The 25478-nt window shown below is 38.6% G+C and overlaps 1 protein-coding gene across 1 annotated transcript in view; it reads left to right on the top strand.

Moving 5' to 3' along the window:
* The first annotated feature begins 1931 nt into the window (after nucleotides 1-1931).
* Nucleotides 1932-25478, top strand: part of TSPAN7 (tetraspanin 7) — a 122749-nt gene continuing 99202 nt past the window's right edge. The window contains exon 1 of the mRNA XM_016197027.2: nucleotides 1932-2042. Coding sequence (XP_016052513.1) covers nucleotides 1962-2042 — 81 coding nt within the window. The 5' untranslated portion in view covers nucleotides 1932-1961. The remainder of the gene's footprint in view (nucleotides 2043-25478) is intronic.

The following is a 25478-nucleotide window of genomic DNA, read 5'->3' as shown; positions in this document are numbered from 1 at the left end:
AAATTATTTGGCCACAAATAATTTTTTTTTTTAAGGTTCTCCAGGTGATGCAAATAAGCAACCAGATTTGGGAATCATTATGTAGGTTCTTCCTTCATAACAGAAACCTTGACAATCTTTGCCTAATCTTTTTTCACCAGTACCCATATTCCTCTCCCACCCTTCTAAACCCACCACATAACCTTTTCTAATGGTTGATTATTGCTTAGGCAGGTTCTCCTCTTCCTCATATTTGTGTCCTGTTTATACAATGACCTCACTGACCTGGGAACATGTACAACTCATTAGAGGTAATAATTACTCCTGCAACAACTGACCTTGGCAGGCTTTCCTCAAGCTTTACTGACTGTTTTTACTCTTTCACAAGAAGTACCCTAACATGATTGAGTTAGCTTGTGATAGTATGGCTACTTTGACTGCAGAATCTCTCAGGAATCAAGCTAAATCTCCCACAGAATCTATAATGTGTGTTCCTCTACAAAGGAGCCACAGGAAATCTGGGTGGAGTTTATTTTATATATATATATATAAAAAATATATATATTTATATATATATATAATTCACATGCCATAAGTCATCCTTTTAAAGTGTACAATTCAGTGGTTTTTAATATATTCACAGATATATGCAACCATCACCATTAATTCCAGAACACTTTTGTCACTCCACAAAGAAGCCTCCTACTCATTAACAGTCACTCCTCATTCCTGCTGTCCCCCTGCAACCACTAACCTATTTCTGTCTCTATAGGCTGACCCTATCCAGAGAGCTTAAAAAAATAAATCAATGCATTATTGAGACAGGGAGGTGTCTTTTCTGTACGTTGCCTATAAATGGATCACTCAATGTGTTCTTTTATGTCTAGCTGCTTTCATTTAGCATATTTTCATGGTTCATACATGTTGTATCAGTACTTCATTCTTTTTCGTGGCCAAATAATTTTCCATTGTATGTATGCACTACATTATGTTTATCCATTCATAGTTGATGGGCATTGGGGTTGTTACTGCTTTTTGGCTATGATAAATGGTACTGCTATGAACATTCACATATAAGCTTTGGTGTGAAGATGTTTTCATTTCTCTTGGGTATATATCTAGGACTGGAATTGCTGGGTCATATGGTAACTCTATGTTTAGCTTTTTGAGGAACTTCCTAATTGTTTTTGAGCATTATTTTTTGACCATGATACAGCTCTCTTTCCTGGTCTGTACTTGTTAGGGTGGGGAAAATGTTTTGCGGGCACTTTAAACTTTTTTCTGTTATCTGTTAAACATTTTATGTGCAGAAAGAATAGTACCTTCATAGAGAAAATTCTTGTCGTTCAGTTTCATCATTTCAAAGTGTGAGGAAATAAAAAATTGGTCGCGAGGATTTGGGGTGTCTGTCTGAGCTCCGAGGTTCCTGACCACCCCTCCAGCTGTATCTCCAGCCACCTGTCACAGTCTGTTCCTGGCACAGACAAAGCCTGCTTGTTCCAAGGACATGACTACTGGGACACTTCCATCTGAGAAGGGCCTGGTAGGGCGTCCAAATGCAGAAACAGAATTGCTTTTTGGGGATACCAATAATCCTCGTGTAGCCAGGTGCAGAAAGCTGGCCTAAGTAAAGTCCTACTACGTACAAAGTATAAACTTACGTGCCACTGACCTCGGACCAGGCCTCCAGGCTCTGTGATCCCTCCCAGCTGCCTAGAGCCTCCCCTCGAGCGGGGGTCTGAGCCTGCGCAGCCTTGCCGGGGCGGGCAGCCTTCTCAGCATGCGCAGTCGCTGCCCACCCCCTCTTCTCCGGTGGGTGCCCCGCGAGGTGCGCGCTCACGCTCGCGCACTGCCTCGCCTGCGCGCGAACCCGACCTCTCGCAGCACGCGCCCCCGCCTCGCCCCGCCCCTCCCCGCCTCCTCCCCCCTCCCAAGCGCCCGCCCGCAGCCTGCCGCCGCCGCTGCTGCCAGAGCTCTGTAGTATGGCATCGAGGAGAATGGAGACCAAACCTGTGATAACCTGTCTCAAAACCCTCCTCATCATCTACTCCTTCGTCTTCTGGGTGAGTGACCACACCGGCCCTGTGATCGAGCCGCCGTGGTTCAGTCCGTGCCGTGATGCTCCGGGAAAGGCAGGGGGAAGAAAAACCTAAACCCCAAATCAAATCTCGACCCCCCTCCTTAAGGAGACAGGCACAGGGTGCTGGGCCGGGGCTCCAGGATGGCTGGGTGCGTTGGGGCTGCTCGGCCCTAGACCCCGCAAGGCAGAGGCTGCAAGGGGCTGCGTGGTGCTGGTGACCGCAGGTTGTCGACCTTTCTAAAAAAAATTTAATGCATTGATTTATTTTTTTTAAGCTCTCTGGATAGGGTCAGCCTTTGGGGAAAGTTGCAGGTATATTCGTCTATTTTCCTCTCTGGACACCCTTCCCTAACCTCCCTTACCAGCCTGTTCGCGGTGCCAATTGGAGCTAACCTGTGGCCAGCTGGGAGCTGGCGCAGGAGCGCAGGGTTTGATCCCAGATTGATTCCTGGTTATTCCCAAACCCATGGGACTGTGAGAGGGAGGCGGCAGGAGCCTTGTACCTGCCTGGCAGGGCAAGGGTAACCAGAGGCCCCCAAGTACGCGGATGGGAGTACGGGGGAGCGGGCACCGCCGCCGCTGCGCTAAGACGCACAGAGGGGAGAGATTCTTACAGAAACCAGAGGCATCTTTGGGATTTCTTGGCGACCCAGGAGATGGGACTTATGACCCTTTTCCCACTCCCTGTCACCCTCACGCTTTTCATCTGGTCTTTCTATCGTTGCGTGGGCGCAGCCGCAGAGCCCTGCGGGAGGACCTCCGCCACTAGGTGACAGCAATAGCGCCCCAACTCTGCTCCCCATCTAAATGATGCTGCTACGGGTCCTTGAAGCTCAATGCAGAAGGGTGACGTCAGCCCCTCAGTGGAGGTCTGGGGGGCTGAGCATTGCACCTCCCTGAGAAATGCGGGCTGCTGAGGGGGGGGGGGGAGGGCGGGGGAGGAGGGGGAGGGGGCTCAAGGCTGTGCCTTACCTCATCCTGTTTGGCAATTCATGGAATCAATGCTGGGCTGACACTGCAGTGATTCACTTGGTGGGGTGGGTGGTACCCAAAGAACATTCCGCGTTATTTCTCTTTCCATGTAGAGGGGCCCCCTTTCCTCAAGTTCCCCATTCCCACACCAAGCCACAGCCACCCTGCTGGAGAATGAATGTCTATCGTCCCCCCACCTCCATGCCTTCCCCAATAATCTGGGTCATTTCAGCTTCCAAGGCAGTCATTTTGAAACCTGAGGCTCTCTAGAAAAACCAGTCCTGCCTTTGGTTGTTTTTCTCCTTGCCACCGTCCCCCAGAATAGCCCTAATTTTGGTTTGAAACAGGGTACAGTGCTCTATGAGGTACCATACTCGGGTTGATGGTAAACCAGGCTGTTTGTAATGATCAAGGAAGGAGCTGAAATTTAATAAGGATTTTTAAAAAAATCCCTAATGCTCCCCCCACACCCGCGGGCATTTCCTTGTCACTGGCATTGGTGATTCTTCAAGTCAGGTGAACTGTGGACCCTGGGGACCAGGCATACCAAGAGCTCTGCAATGAGATAGGATAGATTAACTGTTGTGTCGCACAAGGCAAGCACATAAACGTACTTTATTTGGACTGAAAACGACAGAGGTTGAAATTTTTCAGTAGTGAATTGTGAGCTATGCACAGATCATCTTATGTCCTGCCTGGAAAGGGCAATAATGAATGCTGCTTGCTGAAACTTCCCAGTAGCTATTCCTGGGAACTGGTTTAGCTTTTTGTTTCTTTCCCTAAATTTCTTTGTGTTTGGCCCTTAGTATTTACTTGACTTTCTATTTGTTACTGGAGCAAATCATATGGGTGATTATTTTTAGCTTCCTGAAAAATACAGTTTACAGTATATACAAAGGAGTGTTGTTCTTTCAGCATCACTGCAGGCTGATAAAGAAAGGAGTCTTCTAGACTGAGTCTTTTCATGTGAACTCTTTAACTCTTCTTATTTACCTTCCTCCTACCCCTACCCTGCCCCACCTCCTGTGAATCTAATTACTTAATGACCCTAATATGCCTTAGGCATGCCATTTTATGTCTTCTGAAGTTCGTTGATGCCTGCATTTTAATTTTTTCCCCCCGCTTTCAATATTTTTATAGTCTTAAGTGAAACGTTTATCTGGAGCATTTTCAATCCTTTAAATAGCATTCAGAAATAATTTCCTATTTCACAGCCAAAAGAATGAGATCTCTCCAGATGCAAGGGTATTTTATTTTATTTCATTTTTATTTTTTTAATCTTTATTGATGAAAATATTAAATATGTCTCCTTTTTACCCCATTAACCCCTCCACTTGCACCCACCCCACCCCCAGGCCTTCCCCATACCAATGTCTGTATCTGTGGGTTATGCTTATAAACATATAAGTTCTTTGATTAATCTCTCCCCACCCAATCCCCCACCTTCCCTTTGAGATCCCTCAGTCTGTTCCATGCTTCTATGTCTCTGGATCCATTTTGTTCATCCATTTATTATATTTATTACATTCCACATATACGTGAGATCATGTGGTACTTGTCTATCTCTGACTGGCTTATTTCACTTAGCATAGTACTCTACAGTTCCTTCCGTTCTATCCCAAAGGGTAAGAGACCCTTCCTTTTTACAGCTGCATAGTATTCCATTCTGTAAAAGTTCCATAGCTTTTTTATCCACTCATCTACTGATGGGCACTTGGGCTGTTTCCAGATCTTAGCTATTGTAAATTGCACTGCTATGAACAGAGAGGTGGATCAGTTCTTTGTGATTGGTATTTGGGGTTCCTTAGGATATATTCCTAGCAGTGAGATCACTGGGTCAAATGGCAGGCCAATTTTTAATCTTTTGAGGAAACTCCATACTGCTTTCCATAGTGGCTGCACCAGTCTGCATCCCCACCAGCAGTGGACTAGGGTGCCCTTTACTCCACACTCTCACTAGCGCTTGTAGTTTGTGGATTTGTTGATGGAGCCATTCTGACAGGTGTGAAGTGATACCTCATTGTGGTTTTAATTTGCATCTCTCTGATGATCAGTGACTTTGAGAATTTTTTCATATGTCCCTTGGCCATCTGTATGTCCTCTTTGGAGAAGTGTCTATTTAGGTCCTTTGCCCATTTTTTTTAATTGGATTGCTTTTCTTTCTTTTGTTAAGTTGTATGAGTTCCTTATATATTTTGGATATTAACCCTTTATCAATTGTTCTCCCATATAGCGGGCTCCTTTTTTGTTTTGTTGACGGTTTCTTTTGCTGTGCAGAAGTTTTTTTATTTTGATGTAGTCCCATTTGTTTATTTTCTCCTTTGTTCCTCTTGCCCTAAGAGATGTATTGGCAAACATATTGCTACGAGACATGTCTGAGATTTTCTTCTAGGATTTTTATGATTTCACGTCTTACATTTAAGTCTTTTATCCATTTTGAGTTTACTTTTGTGTATGGTGTAAGTTGGTGGTCTAGTTTCATTTTTTTTGCATGTATCTGTCCAATTTTCCCAGCACCATTTATAAAAAAGACTGTCTTTACTCCATTGTATGTTCTTGCCTCCTTTGCCAAATATTAATTGACCATAATGGCATAGGTCAATTTCTGGGTTCTCTGTTCTGTTCCACTGATCTATATGCCTGATCTTGTGCCAGTACCAGGCTGTTTGGATTACAGTGGCTTTGTAGTATAACTTCCTATCTGGTATTGTGATCCCTCCAACTTTGTTCTCTCTCAAGATTGCCGTGGCTATTCGGGGTCTTTTTTGGTCCTATATAAATTTTTGAAGTGTTTGTTCTAAATATGCTGTTGGTATTTTTGCGAAGGTATTTTAAATAAGATATTTTGGTTAATAAACCATGGTCCAAATGCTGTATTTTCCATTGTACCTTAAATACTATTTTTATCCACTTTATGGAGATATAATTCACCCCTTTTAAAGTGTACAATTCAGTGGTTTTTAGTATATTCACAGACATGTGCAACCATCACCCCAGTCAATTTTAGAACAGTTTCATTACCTGAAAAAGAAACCCCATACCCTTGAGCTGTAATCCCCCCTTTACCCCAAATTTCCACCCCATCTTAAGATAAGCAATCATTAATCTATTATCTTTATGTGTAGATTTCCCTATTGTGGACATTTCATATAAATGAAATTATGTAATATGTGGTCTTTTGTGAGTGGCTTTTTTCACTTAGCATAATGTTTTTAAGATTCATCGATGTTCATTCTTTTTTATGGCATGACTGTATCCCATTTTATTCACCCATTTGTCCATTGATGGACATTTGGGTTGTTTCTGTCTTTTGGCTATTATGAATAATGATGCTATAAACATTCATGTACAAATTTTTGTACGAACATATGTTTTCAATTCTCTTTGCTGGGAATTTCTGGATCATAAAGTAATTCAGTGTTTAATCATTTGAAGAACTGCCAGACTGTTTTCCAAAGTGACTACACCATTTTACATTCCCTCAACCAGTGTATGAGAGATCTGATTTCTCCACATCCTTGACAACATTTGTGATTATCCAACTTTTTTATTCTAGCCATTTAGTAGATATCTCATTGTGGTTTTTATTTGAATTTCCCTTATGAGTAATGATGTCAAGTATTTTTTTATGTGTTCATTGGTTATTTGAATATCTTCCTTGAAAAATGTCTATTCGTATACTTTGCTCATTTTTTATTCAGGTTGTTCTTATTTTTATTAGTTGTAAACGTCCTTTATATATTCTTGATTCAAGTCTCATGTCAGATATGTCATTTGCAAATATTTTCTCCTATTCCGTGGGTTATCTCTTCATTTTCTTGATGGTGTCCTGTGATATACAAAAGTTTTTTTAAAATTTTGATAAAGTCCAATTTACCTTTTTTTCCTCCTGTTTGTGCTTTTTGTGTCATATCTAGGAATCCTTTGCCAAGTCCAAGATCAAGAAGAAAATGCTGTTTATAAGAATGATTTACCAATTCAGTAAATGCAGTTGATAAATTTACCTTTCTCTAGCCCCTAGCACTATGTCTGACACATAGTAGATACTAAATATTTGTCAGGACTTCTGGGGTTATGTTAACTAATTAACAAAAAATGACCTTGGTGTTCTTTTAAGTGGAATATAGAGGACATATTAGGCAGGATTATTTCCTTTCTTGTTCTTTGTGAATCATTTTAGTAGGAATGCTTTTCTTCCTGTACCACAGTTTAGATTTAAGACTAGAAGACATTTGAGCTTAAAATCATGGTAGACCAGTAGCATTAAGAGGTTGATATACCTGAGCATATACTAAAGCAGAAGTCTACAATTATGAAAGAGAGATCTTTGTTTTATTTGGCATTCTCATCAGTCTACAATCGCTATCTTTCTTTGAGGTGTTCTGGAGACATTTTTGGTTACAGCTGGGGATGGGGGTCTATTGACATCTAGCAGGTACTGGACTGCTAAATATTCTCCAAGGCACAGATCAGCCTCTCATGACAAAGAATTATCTGGTTCAAAATGTAAGCAATGCCTGCAACCTCTGCACTATTGAACTTTATATGAAGTAAGTTCTATGAAGAAAAATACAGTATTATGCAAAACTCACTATAGTCACCAGTGTTTGGAGTCACCATACCAGAGCATGCTCAACAGTTGCAATTAAGGAGAAAAACTTTATGTTGCACCAGTCTTTATTTGAAGACAAAAGGTAGGTGCTTCTTTATATAATAGTGTTTAAATGGGTAGGATGGTTTGTGTTGTTGTTAAATAACATCACCTGAATTCTATGTAAATGGACCCTTGATTTTCCTTGATTTAAGTTTTGTTTTCAGGTTTATAGAAGAAGAGGAAAAACACACCTAGGAGTAAGTTACCTTGTGCTTTAAAGACTAGCAAACAGTGCCTTCCACATAGGAGGTTTACTTAGGAAGTTGTTTACTTAATGAATGGATGAATAAATGAAATTGCATTGACTACTCTTGGACTCATTTATTTATTTCTACTCACTTCACTTGGGAGGCTTTTAAAACAATATTATTTCCAGCATTTCTGTAGTGATTTAAATGTGTTCCTGACATTGATGTATGGAAACATAGGATACAGACTTTATAAAGATTTGCTTATCTTAATGATAGTTCAATTATTATATTTTTATGGTCAGCTAATTTGCCATATATTTTCATTGTCTAAAATTTTAATTGAAATTTAATTTGTTAAACTTGAATAAGAAAAGTATCTATCTTGTCTTAGTACAAAACAAAACATCCCTCCATGACAAATACAATTTTTTTCAACAAAAAGCAGGAAAATTTTACAAATGTGCTGATTATAAGATAAATTCTGTTTTGATTTGTAAGTTTTTAATATATTTTAAACACTCATTTGTGTTCTAAGCTAAGATTTAAATCTACTGTATCTAAATTGCTAGATAATACTGTGAAAAGAAATATTCTTTGCTTCATTCCAGTGTATATTGGATTTGATTTCTTCATTTTTAATTATAGCTAGAGTTCTTGATTTGACCTTACCTTGAGCTACATTATTTATGATTCATTGACTGTTCAGCGTTATATACTATTTTAAGTAAGCAACTCAGAAGGTGCTGAGAATTAAAAGTCATCTGTGACTGTATATCTTTGTTTAAACATTTTAAACCCTTGACATAGGTGACTAATGCACTGTTAAAGCAATTTGAAACACACTTTAAAAATATATTCTTGGATGAGATTAATTAAAAAACTTATATGCATATATGCATAGCCCATGGACACAGACAATAGTGTGGGGAAGGCCTGGGGTGGGGCAGGTGCTCCGTGGAGGGGGGCAAATGGGGAGTAAATGGGGGACATCTGTAATATGGTCAACAATAAAAAATTTAAAATATATATTCTTATGACTACCAATTTGTACTTCTTGATCCCTTCATGAATTGGTAGTCACAAAATAGTCACGAGGATGTAAAGTACAGCATAGGAAATATAGTCAACAATATTGTAATAACTATGTATGGTGCCAGGTGGGTACTTGAAATATCAGAGGGACCAGGTTGTAAAATGTATGATTATCTAATCTCTATGCTGTACACCTGAAACTAATACAAAATAATATTGAATGTAAACTATAATTGAAAAATAAAATTTTAAAAATTAAAAAAATAAAGTATATATTCTTATGTCTTTCATTCTTTGGTCTCATTATGGCAGCTTCCATTTGGTTTATCTCCTCCTGGCAAGCAGATCATTGCATTACTGCTCTTAAATTTTTTGAGGGGGGCTATTATCCCCTTTGCCATGGCAGAATGCTTTTCATTCTTGGCTGAGCAATTTTGCCCTCTTTTATATAGAGCCCCAATATTCATCTAAAAGGACATGGGGGGAAAGATAGAGGGTTTTTCTTTGTTTTACCCTTTGGTTATTTGATCAGTTTAACGTGTAAGCAAGTTACATAGTTTGATGATAGAATTAAGGATCATTTCTGTGGAAGATTTTCTTTAGAGATTTTTGTAATGTATGATGGGCTTTTTCGTCATCTGTTTTAGGAGAAATTGCAAGTGCCTTATATTAAAAGATAGGGTGGGTTGGGCACAGGCACTAGTTGAGCAATGTAGATTAGTGAATCCTGTTTGCTCACAAGGATTGCCTAAGGAGCTCTGACATATATGTTTAGACCCACCCTACAGATTCTGATTCAGTTGGCCTGGAGTGGCATACCAGCATTGGTATATTTAAAGTAACCTCCTAGGTGGTTTGGCTTTGCAAGTAGGTTTGAAAACCATTGATTCAGAGAGAACTCAATATATAATAGCAGACCTGGTTCATTTGGAATCTCCTGGATCTAGAGATAGCTAGGGAGTGTCCAGCATTGGCCTTTTGGTTTTGTTTGCTTTGCACAAATGTCTGGACTAGTTCTCCAGTGTCTCTTAGTAAATCAAAATGGCCCTGTCACTCTCAGGAGACCTTGCTGTTTGTGCCTAACTAGAGGAGTGCTCATCAGAAACACTAAAAGGGCTTTTTAAGACACATATGTTCAATCCTATATTGTGAAGTTTCAATGTTAATTTATCTAGAGAGTGGACTGGGTATGAAATTTTAAAAACTATTCCCAAGGTGATTCAAATTCCTGGAAGGTAACTCTATGGTCCATAATTCAGTTTGTTATAAATAAATTCTTATCATATGAATTATTTCCTGTGTATTGACCTGTGGTACCATAAAGCTAGTTTGATGAGAAGACTAGCAAGATGTCGCCAATCGAGCATGTTTCTCACTCACTGAACCCATCTCTGGCAAGGGTCTCTAATTGAACTCTTGGAGTTTGGGGTAGTTTGCCCCTTACAGGGAATCTATTGCTGTTCATCTTCACACTGAGAAGTTAAGCATCTTAGTTTGCCCTCTGTCAAAAAATGAGACTATTTTCCAATATGTAAAACACAAAGCTGAATTCATTACTTACCAAAGTAAAAGAGAACTTTGCTAGTCAGGCACAGTTTATGAGTGAAGCAGGTTGCTGATCTCTTTGGGAAGTGTGGTGGTGGTTGGGGGTTGCTTTATTTTTATTTTTTTATGAACTTACTCATTTTTTTCTCTCCCATTAATCTTCATGGAAAGTGAAAATGGACTGACTCTGATGGTAGTAAATCTATGACTACCCCAGTCTAGTTCCTTTGCATAAGTAAGCAAAGTAATACTAGAAGGGACCTGGAATTAGGAATTAGATATTTTTAATCATAGCTCTGACCTCAGTTAACTCTTCATATTATCATAAATAATTTGGTGTTGTGAGGTCTTGGTTTTCTCATCAGTAAAGAAGGTGAGAAATACATGCCTGCTTTTTCCCCCAGGGGTATCAAGACTCAAATGAAATAGTATTTATTCATTTATTTACCTCATTTATTCATTTAACAAGTGTCTATTGTCTACCTCAAACCAAGCATTGTTCTGGGAGTTGGGGATACAGAAGTGAACAACACAGACTAAAGTCCCTGCTCTTATGGAGCTTAAATTTTTAAATTTTGGCAGTAGGAGAAAGATAAAGAAAGCAACAGATAAATGTATAGTGTGTCAGGTATTGATAATTGCTATGAAAAATATAAATAGCTAAAATGGATAGAATTACTTAAAAAGCATTATAAGACTGTAAAGAACTATACAAATTTAAGATTTTACCCTAATTTCAAGTTTTACTAATAAATCAAATTCAGCTCATGGCCTTTGGCACTGGAGAATATATTGGATTCCTTCAAACAAGGGGAATTTCCATGATTGTTCATTACACATCAGCCTTTTTAAAATGGCCCCATTTCCCACCTTTTTTTAAGGTTTTTGTTTTTTTTTAAAGTTTCTTTATTGTTGAGAATATTACAGGTGTCCCCTTTTTATCCCCCTGATCCTCTCCGCCTCACATCCATCCTACCCCCAGGCTTTCCCCACAATGTCTGTGTCATGGGTTATGCTTATAAACATATAAGTTCTTTGATTAATCTCTCCCCTCCCACACCTCCCTCCCCACCTTCCTTCTCAGATCCCTCAGTCTGTTCCATGCTTCTCTGTCTCTGGATCCACTTTGTTCATCAGTTTATTTTGTTTATTATATTCCACATATAAGTGAGATTATATGGTACCTGTCTTTCTCTGACTGGCTTATTTCACTTAGCATAATACTTTCCAGTTCCCTTCATGCTATGCCAAAGGATAAAAGGTTCTTCTTTTTTACAGCTGCATAGTATTCCATGCTGTAAATGTCCCACAGATATTTTGTCCACTCATCTACTGATGGGCACTTGGGTTATTTCCAGATCTTAGCTATTGTAAATTGTGCTGCTACGAACATAGGGGCGCATAAGTTGTTTGTGATTGGCGTTTCGGGTTCCGTAGGATATATTCCTAGAAGTGGGATCACTGAGTCAAATGGCAGCTCCATTTTTAATCTTTTGAGGAAACTCCATACTGCTTTCCATAGTGGCTGCACCAGTCTGCATTCCCACTAGCAGTTTACTAGAGTGCCCTTTTCTCCACACCCTCACCAGCACTTGTAGTTCGTGGATTTGTTGATGGAGCCATTCTGACAGGTGTGAAGTGATACCTCATTGTGGTTTTAATTTGCATCTCCGATGATTAGCAACGTTGAGCATTTTTTCATATGTCTCTTAGCCATTTGTATGTCCTCTTTGAAGAAGTGTCTATTTAGGTCCTTTGCCCATTTTTTAATTGTATTGTTTGTCTTCCTTTTGTTAAGTTGTATGAGTTCCTTATATATTTTGATATTAACCCTTTATCCTATGTGTCATTGGCAAATATGTTCTCCCATAGAGTGGGCTCCCTTTTCATTTTGTTGATGGTTTCTTTTACTATGCAGAAGCTTTTTTATTTTGATGCAGTCCCATTTGTTTATTTTCTCCTTAATTTCTTTTGCCCTAGGAGATGTATCAGCAAACATATTGCTAGGAGAGATGTCTGAGATTTTGCTGCCTAATTTTTCCTCTAGGGTTTTTATGGTTTCATGTCTTACATTTAAGTGTTTTATTCATTTTGAATTTACTTTTCTATATGGTGTAAATTGGTGTTCAAGTTTCATTTTTTTGCATGTATCTGTCCAATTTTCCCAGCACCATTTATGGAAAAGACTGTCTTTACTCAATTGTATGTTCTTGCTTCCTTTATCAAATATTAATTGACCATAATGGCGTGGGTCTATTTCTGGGTTTTCTGTTCTGTTCCACTGATCAATATGTCTGTTCTTGTGCCAGTACCAGGTTGTTTTGATTACAGTGGCTTTGTAGTATAACTTGATATCTGGTATTGTGATCCCTCCAACTTTGTTCTTCTTTCTCAAGATTGCCATGGATATTCGGGGTGTTTTTTGGTTCCAGATAAATTTTTGAAGTGTTTGTTCTATATCTGTGAGATATGCTGTTGGTGTTTTAATAGGGATTGTATTGAATTTATAGATTGCTTTGGGTAATATGGACATTTTAATGATGTTAATTTTTCCAATCCATGAATATGGTATATTTTTCCATTTGTTTATATATTCCTCTATTTCTTTTGTCAGTGTCCTGTAGTTTTCCGAGTAAAGGTCTTGTACATTTTTGGTTAAATTTATTCCTAGGTATCTTATTTTTTTAGTTACAATGGTAAATGGGATTCTTTTTTAGTTTCTTTTTCTGAGAGTTCATTATTGGTGTATAAAAATGCCATCAATTTCTGGGTGTTAATTTTGTACCCCACTACCTTGCTTAATTCATTTATTAAATCTAGTAGTTTTTTGGTGGACTCTAGGATTTTCTATATACAATATCATGTCATCTGCAAATAATGACAGTTTTGTTTTCTCCTTTCCAATTTGGATGCCTTTTATGTTTTCTTCTTGTCTAATTGCTGTGGCTAGGACTTGCAGTACTCTGTTGCATAAGAGTGGTGAAAGTGGACACCCCTGTCTTGTAGACTGTAGGTTTGTCATATTTGGCCTTTATTATGTTGAGGTATGATCCCTCTATTCCCACTTTGCTGAGAGTTTTTATCAAAAATGGGTGTTGGATTTTATCGAATGCTTTTTCTGCATCTGTTCATATGATCATAGATTTTTGTCTTTCAGTATATGTTATGTATCACATTTATTGATTTGCAAATATTCTACCAGCCTTGCATCCCTAGAATAAATCCCACTTGGTCATGGTGTATGATGTTTTTAATATATCGCTGGATCCGATTTGCTAATATTTTGTTGAGGATTTTAGCCTCTATGTTCATCAGGGATATTGGCCTGTAATTCTCTTTGTAGTGTCTTTATCTGGTTTTGGAATTAGGCTAATGCTGGCCTCGTAAAAAGTGTTTGGAAGTGTTCCTTCCTCTTGGATTTTTTGAAATAGTTTGAGGAGGATAGGTGTTACTTCTTCTTTGAATGTTTGGTAAAACTCCCCTGTGAAGCCATCTGGGCCAGGGCTTTTGTGTGCTGGGAGCCCTTGGATTACTGCTCCTACTTCATCAGCAGTTATTGGCCTATTTAGACTTTCTGACTCTTCCTGATTGAGTTTTGGAAGGTTGTATTTTTCTAGGAATTTATGCATTTCATCCTGGTTGTCCAGCTGGGTGGCATATAGTTGTTCATAGTATTTACTTACAATCCTTTGTATTTATGTTGGGTCAGTTGTTATTTCACCTCTTTTGTTTCTGATTTTCTTTATTTGGGTCCTCTCTCTTTGTTTCTTTCTTTTTTTTTTTTTTTCATATGTCTTTATTGATTTCAGAGAGAGGAAAGGAGAGGGAGAGGGAGAGATAGAAACATCCATGATGAGAGAGTCATTGATCGGCTGCCTCCTGCAAGCTCCCTCCTGGGGATCGAGCCCCCAGTCCGGTCATTTGCCCTGACCGGGAATCGAACCCTGATTGCCTGGATCCTAGGTCGATGCTCACCCACTGAGCCATGCCCGGCTGGGCTCTCTTTGTTTCTTAATGAGTCTGGCTAAAGGTTCATCAATCTTGTTTATCTTTTCAAAGAACCAGATCTTGGTTGCATTGATCTTTTGAATTTTTTTTTTAGTCTCTATGTCATTTATTTCTGCTCTAATCTTTATTATTTCTTTCCTTCTACTTACTCTGGGCTTTTCTTGTTGTTCTCTTTCTAAGTTTTTAAGTTGTAGGGTTAGAGAATCTATTAGAAGTTTTTCTTGTTTTATGAGATAGGCTTGTAGTGCTATAAACTTCTCCCTAAGGACTACTTTCATTGTGTCCCATAGATTTGGAGTTGTTGTGTGTTCATTTTCATTTGTTTCCAGGAAGTTTTTTATTTCTTTCTTAATCTCTTTGGTAACCCATTCATTGTTTAAAAATATGCTTTTCAGCCCCCATGTGTTTAAATGTCTTTTAGTGTTTTTATTGTAGTTGATTTCTAATTTCATGCCACTGTGATCCAAGAAGATGCTTGGTATGATTTCAATCTTCTTGAACTTATAGAGACTTGTTTTGTGTCCTAACATGTGGTCTATCCTTGAAAATGTCCTGTGTGCACTTGAAAAGAATGTATATTCTGCAGCTTTGGGGTGGAATGTTCTGTAAATGTCAATTAAGTCCATCTGATCTAGTGTGTCATTTAGAGTCACTTTTCCTTGTTGATTTTTTGTCTGGAAGACCTATCCAGTGAAGTCAATGGGGTGCTAAGGTCCCCTATTATGACTGTATTGCTGTCGATCTCTCCCTTAAAGTCCTCTAGAAGTTTTTTTATAAATTTAGGTGCTCCTATATTGGGTGCATATATGTTTATCAGGGTTATATCCTCTTGTTAGATTGATCCTTTTAGTATTATGTAATGACCTTTCTTGTCTCTCATTATGATCTTCATTTTGAAGTCTATTTTGTCTGATATAAGTATTGCTTTTTTTTCATGGACAGTTTTTTTTTTTCATTCCTTCACTCTCATCTTGCGTGAGTCTGTTGTTCTGAGGTGGGTCTCTTGTAGACAGCATATATTTGGGTCATGGTTTCTTATTCATTAAGCCACCCTATGTCTTTTTATTGGGGCATTTAATCCATTTACACTTAGGTTATTATTGAAAGATACTTATCTCTTACCATTTTGTTTCTTTATACCTATGCTTCTCATTCTCTTTATTTCTACTTCTAATTATAGAAGTCACTTTAACATTTCTTACAATGCTGGTTTGGTGGTGATAAATTCCTTTACCCTTTTTTTGGTCTGGAAACTCTTTATTTCACCATTTATTTTGATTAATAGCCTTGCTGGATAGAGTAGTCTTGGTTTCAGGTCCTTGTTTTACATTACCTTGAATACTTTATGCCGTTCCCTTCTGGCCTATAGAGTTTCTGATGAGAAGTCAGCTGACAGCCTTATGGGAACTCCTTTCTAGGTAACAGATTGCTTTCCTCTTGCTGCCTTTAATATTCTCTTTTTGTCTTGAGTTCTTGGCATTTTAATTATGTTGTGTCTAGGCATGGGACTCTCTGTGCCTCCAGAACTTGTGTGACTTTTTCCTTGACCAGGTTAGGGAAGTTTTATTCCATTATTTCATCAAACAGGTTCTCTAACCCCTGCTTACTTTCCACCTCCTCTTACACTCCTATAATACAAATATTGTTACATTTAATGCTGTCCCACAGCTCCCTTAGACTGTCCTCCTGTTTAATTATTTTTTTGTTTTTGGGTCTCTGATTGAGCGACTTTTTTCTACCCTGTCTTCTAATTCACTGATCTGATCCTCAGCTTCCTCTAATCTGCTGTTTATTTCTTCTAATATATTCTTTACTTCTGCTATGATATTCTTCATTTCTGACTGGTCATTTTTCATAGTTTCCATATCTTTTTTTCATGAGCATCCTTGCAATCAGTATTCTGAACTCTATATTTGAGAGATTGCTTATCTCCATTTCATTTGGCTCTTTTTCTGGAGACTTCTCTTGTTCTTTCATTTGGGGCTTGTTTTCTGGTCTCCCCATTTTGGCTACTTTTTGAGGTTTGTTTGTAAGTGTTAGGTAGATCTTCTAGGACTCTCAGTATTTCTGGAGGGTCTTTGGTACAGGCTAATGTCAGATGCAGTTTGTGACTGGCCCTGAGTAACCTGTTTGGGGCTATCAACAACCCCAGGCTTGAGATATCCGCTCCCGTGGCTGGGTATGGTTGGACAGGACCAAGATGCACACCAAAGTCTGCCTTTCTAAGGCCCAGGTCCCAAAACAGATCAGGCAAAGGGTCAAAGCACTCTGAGTTCTGCGTCTGTCTGCAGACTGATTAATATGATTCTCTTAATGAGTCACAGGCTGTAGAAGCTCCACAGGGTGGGGCGACTGGTTGTTATCAGTCTCTTAATAAGCCTCAGGCTGTAGAAACTCCTCTGGGCAGTGCAAGAGGCTCTCCAGCAGGGTGGGGCAGTTGCTTCCCCCACCCCACCCCCCAGGCAAAAGCCAAAAATTCCCCTCCCGAGAAAGATGTCCCCCACAGTCTAGGGGAATAACTCTTTGCAGACTCTCCCCACACAGCTCCAGTCCACTCTACTCCCCCCCCTCCTCCGGAGCCCAAGGTGAGTGGCTGCACATGAAACGTTGTGCGTTGGCTCTTTAAGAGAGTTACTGCAGTTTTAGCTGCCTCTCCCTGGCAGCTAAACAGAAACTGGGCTGCTTTTCACAGCCACATGTTATGTGGGCACCTTTCTCAGTTCCAGGGCTCTTGGCTGGGAGGTCCAGCCTGGGTTTTAGGCCCCAGAGTCCTCAATGGGAACCCCCACAGCTGAGATCTCCCTCCAGGCCTTCAGCTGCTGCCTGTGGGAGCCCAGCTAGCCGTCTCCTGTCTGCACTTCCTACCAGTCTCTGTGCAGTCTCCACTTTTCCTCCTTGGTTATGAGCGTGCTCTCCAGCCAGTCTTCAGTTGGTTTTTCTGTTTTAGTTGTAAATCCAAATTGGTCCTAGGAGAGTGTTAGTGTAGCTTCCACTCAGTCCGCCGCCATCTTGGATCTCTAGGGGTTGCTTTAGGTACAGAAGCATAAGAAGTGACCTTAGCCTTAGAACCATGACTATTTGGGTGAGAGCATTGTTGACTGACTTTGAGAAAAATATTCACTGCAGTACATCTGCTGCTGATTGGTTGACCTTGAATTTTATGAGACACTAATTGTAGTTGGCTTCCAGAAGTATATTCCCTGAAGCAAGTTGAGTTGTCATTGATAATTAGATTTAGGTGAATTTTCATTGATCAGATAGGTTTAAAGTGGGTTCTAGTGGTTACTATTTATCATGCCTATTGAATAATCAATCTCTCCCCTCCACTCCAAGAGTATAGAGACATTTATTCTTGTCTCAGATTGCCAATTCTTGCTTCTCGGTGAAATGAGGTGGGCTGTGCATCTCAGTTACCATTCTTCAAACATTGTCATGGTGATGTATAGAATTCCTCAGTTAGTTCATTGTTCTGTCGTTCCACAAACACTAATGAGAGCTTATGATTTCCAAGGATTGTACCAGGATTTCCCACAACCCCTTTGGGTTGTAAAGGAACCCAAAGCTTGATAATGAGACTGGATGGTAACTGTTCTTAAACATTGCTTTCACATTCTTGTCTTTACTTGTGTTCAGTTTCTATTTCTGATGAAGCTTTTGAAGATTTCCTCTCTCAATTTTTGTTTCATATTCTAAACTGTATCACTCACTTGGTATTCTTTTAATTATTGCTTTCTTTTGCAGGGGATCTGAAATTAGTCCTATGTGAAGTCTTGGCTTCGGCATTTGCCAGGTGACCTTAGGCAAGTCACAGAGCCACTCTGAGCCTCAGTTTCCTCTTCAGAATTGAGAATATCTGTGCTTACACACCTCTGTAAAGTGTTGAAGGTTAAATGGCATTCAATTGCTTTGTAAAGTTTGATACACGTGTTTTAGCAACATTGTTCCTTGTGGTGTAGAGTGTTGCTTTTTTCTTCATTTCTTGCACATGGGAAGTACTATGTCAATATTTGTTAAACATGTAAATTGATCAGAACAATTTCTACCCTGGAAATTAAGGATGATTCACTTTTTAGGTTTTATAGTTCACAACCTAAGAGAGCTGGGATTCCATAAGGGTTTGAATGGGAGCCAAAAATATAAGTTTAGTTTGCTGAGTTTAGCCCTGTCATTGGGAAAAGAGTGTTCCTATTTAGGATAAATAAAAATAAACCTGTCACTTAAAATCAAAAGAGGAATTGATTACTTCCCTTATTCTTTTTAATTAAGCTTTAATTTTAGAACAGTTTTAAATTGGCAGAAAAATTGTTGAAATAGTGCACAGAATTCTTAGTTCTCCTATTGTTAACATCTTACATTAGTATGGTACATTTGTTACAGTTAATGAACAAAGATTGATACATTATAGATATTAACTAAAGTCCATGCTTCATTCAGATTTTCTGAATTTTTACCTAATATCCTATTCAGGTTACTACATTACATTTAGTAGTCACGTCTCCTTAGACTTCTTTTGGCTATGACAGTTTCTCAGACTTTCTTTGTTTTTGATGACTTTAACAGTTTTGAAGAGTACAGATCATGTACTTTGTACAGTGTCTCTCAACTGGGATTTATTTGATGTTTTTCTCATGATTAGAGTGGGTTAATGTGTTTTGAGGAGGAAGACTATAGAGGTTATGTGCCATTTTCATCACATCATATGAAAAGTATGTAATATCAACATGACTTATCACTGTTAATATTGATCTTGATCACCTGGCTGAAATAGTCTGTGAAGTTTTTCAATGCAAAATTGCTCTTTTTACCCCCCCCCCCTTTCCATACTGTACTCTTTGGAAGAAAGTCACTATGCCTAGCTCACACTTAAGGAGTGGAGAATCATGCTTCATTTCCTTGAGGGTGGAGTATCTACCATTATTCTTTTAATTAATAAACGTGATTTCCATTCAAAAATGTTAAAATCAACAGTAAATATTTGTTCAAGCAAATAGTAAAATATGAAACCATTTGAGTCAGTTGGGAACTGGACAGGGATGCTTGCTTACTATTATTTATGATTTTGATTTAATTAGTAAGTGTAATAACATAAAAAATAACAATATTGGAAAAAGAAGTGATAAAATTCTCTTTTCACAGATATAGCTGTTTTATACTAAGAAACCCAATGGATTCTAGTTTAAAAAATACTAAGAATTTGGGAAAGTAGTTGGATACAAGATAATACAAAAATTATCTGCTTTTCTTTATTTTAGCATGAGCCTTAGAAAAGAGGAGGGAGGAAAATATTCCAGTCTCAGTGGCAACAGAAATCACAAATAACTTCAGATTAAAGTTAACATGACAGGCAAGGCTCTTATATGAAGAAAATTAGAATCTTATTGAGGGTCATAAAATTTGATCTGAACAGATTAAAGGATGCTGTATTTTTGAGTGGGGAGATTTAATATCATAAAATACTAATTTTCTAAAAATTTGTTTAATACAATTCCAAATAGAATCCCAACAGAAAATTTTTAAGGGGAGGGGTGTTATTTGATAACATAAAATGTTTATGCAGAAGGATAAATGCCTGAGAAATCAAGAGTAATTCAGGGAGGAGAGTATATGCCTTACCATTTATCAGACTATAAATTGGCTGCCATAATCCCCACTTCCCATTTAGGCCCTTGTGTTATCTCCTCCACTTGAGTGTGTGCAGGACCTGTGGCTTGCTTATAACTAAAAAAATACCTCAGTGGTGTTCAAATGTATGTGAATACATGTACATGATTGCATTAGATAAGATTGTAATGTCTATCTTCCTGCGAGACACTGTCCCTTGCTGGCTTTGAAGAAGTGAGCTTCCATGTTGTGATTTGCCCTGTGGAAAGGAACACATGACAAGGAATTGAGGGCAGTCTCTGGATGACAACCAGCAAGAAACTGAGGCCCTGAGTTTGGCAGCCTGCAAACAACAGAATGATACCAACAATCGAGTGATCTTGGAAGCAGATCCTTCCCCATAGGCCTCAGAAAGACTGCAGCTACTACCTGTTATCTTGATTGAAGCTTTATGAGACCCTGAAACAGAAGACTCAGTTAAGCTGTTCCCAGACTCCTGACCCCATAGAAACTATAAGATGGTGGCTGTATGTTGCTTTAAACTGAAACATTTGTGATTAATTATGCTATATAGCAATACATAACTAACACAATTATAAAGTCACTAATTGATTCAATATGATGTTAACATAGGAATAGACAAATAGGTCAGTGGAATGATAGGGAATCCAGAAATAAATTCTAATGTGTATGGTTTAACATAATCCAGCAGGGGAGTGGGTGTGTGTGGGAGGGGAGAGTGGGCAGACTGGATAAAAGATGAAGAAATTAGCCAAAGAACATATATGCACAGCCCATGTCACAAACAACAGTGTGGTGCTGGCCAGAGGGCGGGGGGTGGAGGCTGGATGGAGGTGTGTAAAGGGGGGGGGGGGATGAGGGATATCTGTAATAGTGTCAATAATAAATAATTTAAAAAGTGACATTTCAGTGACAGAAAGCTAGGTTTAAATGATTCTTATACTATGGGATATATGGAAGAAAATAAAGTTGGAGCCCTTAAATTAGTATATTAAAACTTCTAGTTGGTTAAAATGCTTAAATATAAAAATAAAATGGAATTCTGTAAGAAAATATAGAGATCATATGTACAATACAGGAGTCAGACTGCCTTAACTATACTGGAAACTCAGAAGCAATTAAATTAAAAATCAATGTATTTGCTTATAATTTTTAAGTTACATGGCAAAAGGTACAATAAATTCAATTGAACAGTTGTAAGATAAGCTGATACCAGACTGTTAACTAATGTACTGCTTTCTTCATTAAGAAAGTCTTGTTACGCACCCTGGCTGGTGTAGCTCAGTTGGTCGGGCATCATCCCATGAACCAGAAGGTCACAGGTTCGATTCCCTATCAGGACACATGCCTGGGCTGTGGGCTCTATCCCCAGTAGGGGGCATGTAGAAGGCAGCCGATCAGTGTTTCTCTCTCACATCAATGTTTCTCTTTCTCTCCCTTCCTCTCTCTCTAAAATCAATAAAAGCATATTTTAAAAAACAATGTATTGTTACAAAAAAATTTATTTGCTTCTCATTTTAGACTAACAATTTACTGACCAGCACGGGCCCACTGGCCACACTTTGGGAATTACTGCTCTGGGGAAGGTGTTGGCAACCTGTTTCTGTAAAGAACTAGACAGTAAATATTTTAGGCCTTGTGGGCCTTATGGTCTTTGTTGCAGCTGCTCAGCTCTGCCATTGGTGTGTGAAAACAGCATAGATAAATGTAAATGAATAAACAAGTCTATATTCAAATAAAATTTTATTTATAAAAAGGGATGGCCAACCAGATTTGACCTATGATCTGTAGTTTGCTGACTCCTGCTCTAGGGGATAATCCTTAGATTATACAAAGAAGGTATAATCCTTAGCCTCAAGAATTAAAGTTTAAAGTTTGATTAATCTCTCAAAAAAATAAAAAAAAGTAAATAGTTTAAAGTTTTATTTGGGCCTATAGGAGTGGGAATGATGCAAACCTCACAATTTTTAGCTTGAAACAGCTAGTCTTGCACTGTTCAATAAGGAAGCCATTTAAGCACTTCAAATATGGATAGTCCAAATTGAGATGTGCTCTAAGTGCAAAAAAAAAAAAAAAACACATTAGATTTTGAAGATTTAATATGAAAACGTAAAATATATCAGCTTTTATATTGATTACATGTTGAAATGGTAATATTTTGGACATATTGAGTTAAATAAAACATTGTTAAAATGAATTTCACTTGTTTCTTTTTAATGTGAGTGTGACTACTAGAAAATTTAAAGTTAGATACGTAGCTTACCAATATATCTCTATTGGACAGCACTGGACTAGAAGTACTAGAAGTTTAAACTAAGTGCTGTGGGACAAAAGGAGAGAGATCATCTAGCTGAGGAATTTAGAAATGTCATATGGACAGAATCAACCTTGGATAATAATGGGATTTTGACAAGTGGTGCTCTGGGAGGATAATGAAGACTTGGATAGAGGCAATGGCATAAATAGAGGTTTGGAGAAAGGACTATGGTTTCTGTGTTTGTTTGCAACAGGAGTGAGTTTAGCTCTAATAATGACAAAGCATGTGATAACTCTAAGTAGGCATTGGCCTTATTGTGGGTTGGCCTCATGGGTTAGGTCTTTGGGCCTTTTCTGCCTGGCAGGGAGAGGGATGGATGTGAGGTGGGGTTGAGGCCATATTTTTGAGCAGGGAGTGGTAACTTTGGAAGCAGTTCATATGCCTAACCTAGAAACAGTAAGATTGGAATAAGGAAGGCAGGAAGTGGTGAAATCAGGTTAACTAGGAAAGAACAAAGGTCTCACAAAGTATGACAATGGGAATGAAGAACAGAGGACAATGGAAAGCCACTTTATGTGGCAAGGATATTTGTGAGTGAGTGAAAACCCCAGTGCTATGGGCTTGAAGAACTTGCATGATAGTGATGCCCTCATGGAAAAGCAGGCCTTAGAAGAAGCTGGTTTGAGACTAATATGATATGTTACGTGTGTTTAGTTTGAGATACCAATAGATTTAAAAGATAGGCCAACTCTCAGAAGCTTGCACACTTGTGGTTTTTTTCCCTGAGAAATGTGGCCCTGGGCAATTCTTTACTTTTGGCCATCTCTGTACTTCGTGACCCTTGCCACCATCCACCATGGTCACAGTTGTTTGACCAGGGAAGAGGACTTGACCCTTGGATATTTGCTCCTTAGCTAGTCAGTGGAACTTGAGATGATCAGGCTTGTAAGATCTGAATGGAACAGTTCTTTTTTTAGGCATTTGAACTTGAGATACAAGAGAGACAGCTGGTGTAGGGGCAGAAGGAGAATGAAACACTGGGGGAGTGTCAGGGACAGGAAAAACCTAAGTTATGAGAATGGTGAACAGCTGAATGGGACTAGTGAACTCCTGGCCACTAGGTTGTGTAGGCTCCTGGACAGCTCTACAACAGTCCATTCTTTTTCCTAACAGTAGTGCTCCTTGGCTAACCAAGAAGGACGATTAGGTGGATACTGGAAGCCATTAGAAAGGCAGGTTTGGCATTGAAAGAAGAGGTTGGTGTGGAGATGCAAATTAAGAAAAGCCCATTTGCCCATGTAAGACGCATGAGATCATACACAGTATTCTTTTCAACTACACAGTGAGCCCAGAGTTAAATGCAGTTGATGCTAAATTGCTTGATGATAATAGGTGAAATAGGTAAAGCAAAGCATCAGCCAGCTAATGGAAGCCTGAGTTTCCAGTAAGTCTTATTTAAGGTATGAAGGTTCTGCTACGGGCAGGAGCAAGTTATTTGAGCAAGTTACTTATTAATCTGCTTAACAGCAGCTGTTCTATTTGTGAAATGAAGCTAGCAGTTGTTTTCGTTTATATCCTTCAGAGATGTTTTGAGGACAAACAAGTAACTGCTTTGTATGTTGTATTCTTCCTAAAAAGGTCCTGGTATACAGAGGTCCAGGTAGCTAGCCTGACAGTTTTTATAAATGGCTTGTAATAGGCAGCTCTCTGAATGGCGGCTCAATGAGTGCTTTGGGAAGCTTTGATTTGGCCTAGATATCAAATGGAGGGGAAATGCACTTCTCCTCACCATTTGAAATTGAGATCAAAGTCTTTTAAACTAAGATGTCAGGAGTGAACTCTGTGTATTTGGCATGGGAATTATTTTGAGATAAAATACAGAAAAATAAAGGTGTATAAAAAATGGATATTCTAATTTTAAAAAGCTATTCAAATAAGCTGTCTAAAAAACAATATACATATATGGTATACCATTTTTGTAAAGAAAAAAATGCATGTAACAATCCTGGAGGGAGAGCCACACCGAAATGTTAATGGTTATGGTGGGATGGTAAGAAAATTCATGGGGCACTTTTTACTTTGTGCTTTTCTTTATTTCCTAGGGTGTGTTTTTTCTCCCCCTACATATAGCATGAATTACTTTTGTACTTAAGAAAACAGTAAATACTGGGTGGTTGTTTTGTTTTTTTTAATCCTCACTCGAGGATATGCTTTCCATTGCTTTTCAGAGAGAGAGTAGAGGAGAGAGAGAGAGAGAGAGGAAGAGAGAAACATCAATGTGAGAGACACATTGATTGGTTGCCTCCCAAAGGAGCCCCGATTGGGGCCAGGGATCAGGTCTGCAACAGACGTATGTGCCCTTGGCAAGAATCGAACCCGGGACCCTTTAATCAGTGGGCTGATGCTCTAACCACTGAGCAAGCTGGTCAGAGCAGTAAATGCTGTTTTAAAAACCAAACTTTTCTGGAAATTTTATACTATGTAGCTTCTTTTGTTTCTCTAAAATGGAGTACCTGTTTTTACCACGTTGTGTCATTTATAATCCAGCATTTCTTCGACTTAGTCCGTTTTAGTGACTGGATTAAATTAATGCAGAGCAAAAACACATTTAACTTGCCTTTAAAGCCATGTCTCTTCAGAATAAAGGAAAATGTATGTTCCTGTTAAAAATTTATAGAAAGTTTTCATGATGTATTTAAAATATAATACTAAGACAGAGAATAATATGACAATTATTTGTGTACCTACAACCCAGCTTTATCAGATCTTATCATTATGCCTTATTTGCTTTGGGCATTTAGTTTTAAAAGAAATATGAAAACTGTACAGTTGATGTATCTCCTTTTTGTCATAAAATCAGAGTTCATCAGTTGAGCCTATTCTTAAATAGTGATTTACATGTATATATCCATAATTATTATAAAGTATTGCTTTTCAGATTTTTAAATTTTGTATAAATGAATCATGCCTTACATATTGTTTTGAAACTTGCATTTTCAAGGCATTGTTTGACATGTTTCCGTGTTGATAGATGTGGTTCAAGTTTAGAGGTTGAAAAACTGTGACCCATAGGCCAAATCTAGCAAGCCACCTCTTTTTGTAAATAAACTTTACACATTGCCTATGGCTGCTCTTGCC

The sequence above is a fragment of the Miniopterus natalensis genome, chromosome X, assembly GCF_054644295.1.
Source record: "Miniopterus natalensis isolate mMinNat1 chromosome X, mMinNat1.hap1, whole genome shotgun sequence".
In the NCBI taxonomy this organism is placed as follows: domain Eukaryota; kingdom Metazoa; phylum Chordata; class Mammalia; order Chiroptera; family Miniopteridae; genus Miniopterus; species Miniopterus natalensis.
This window is presented reverse-complemented; position numbering and strand designations above follow the sequence as displayed.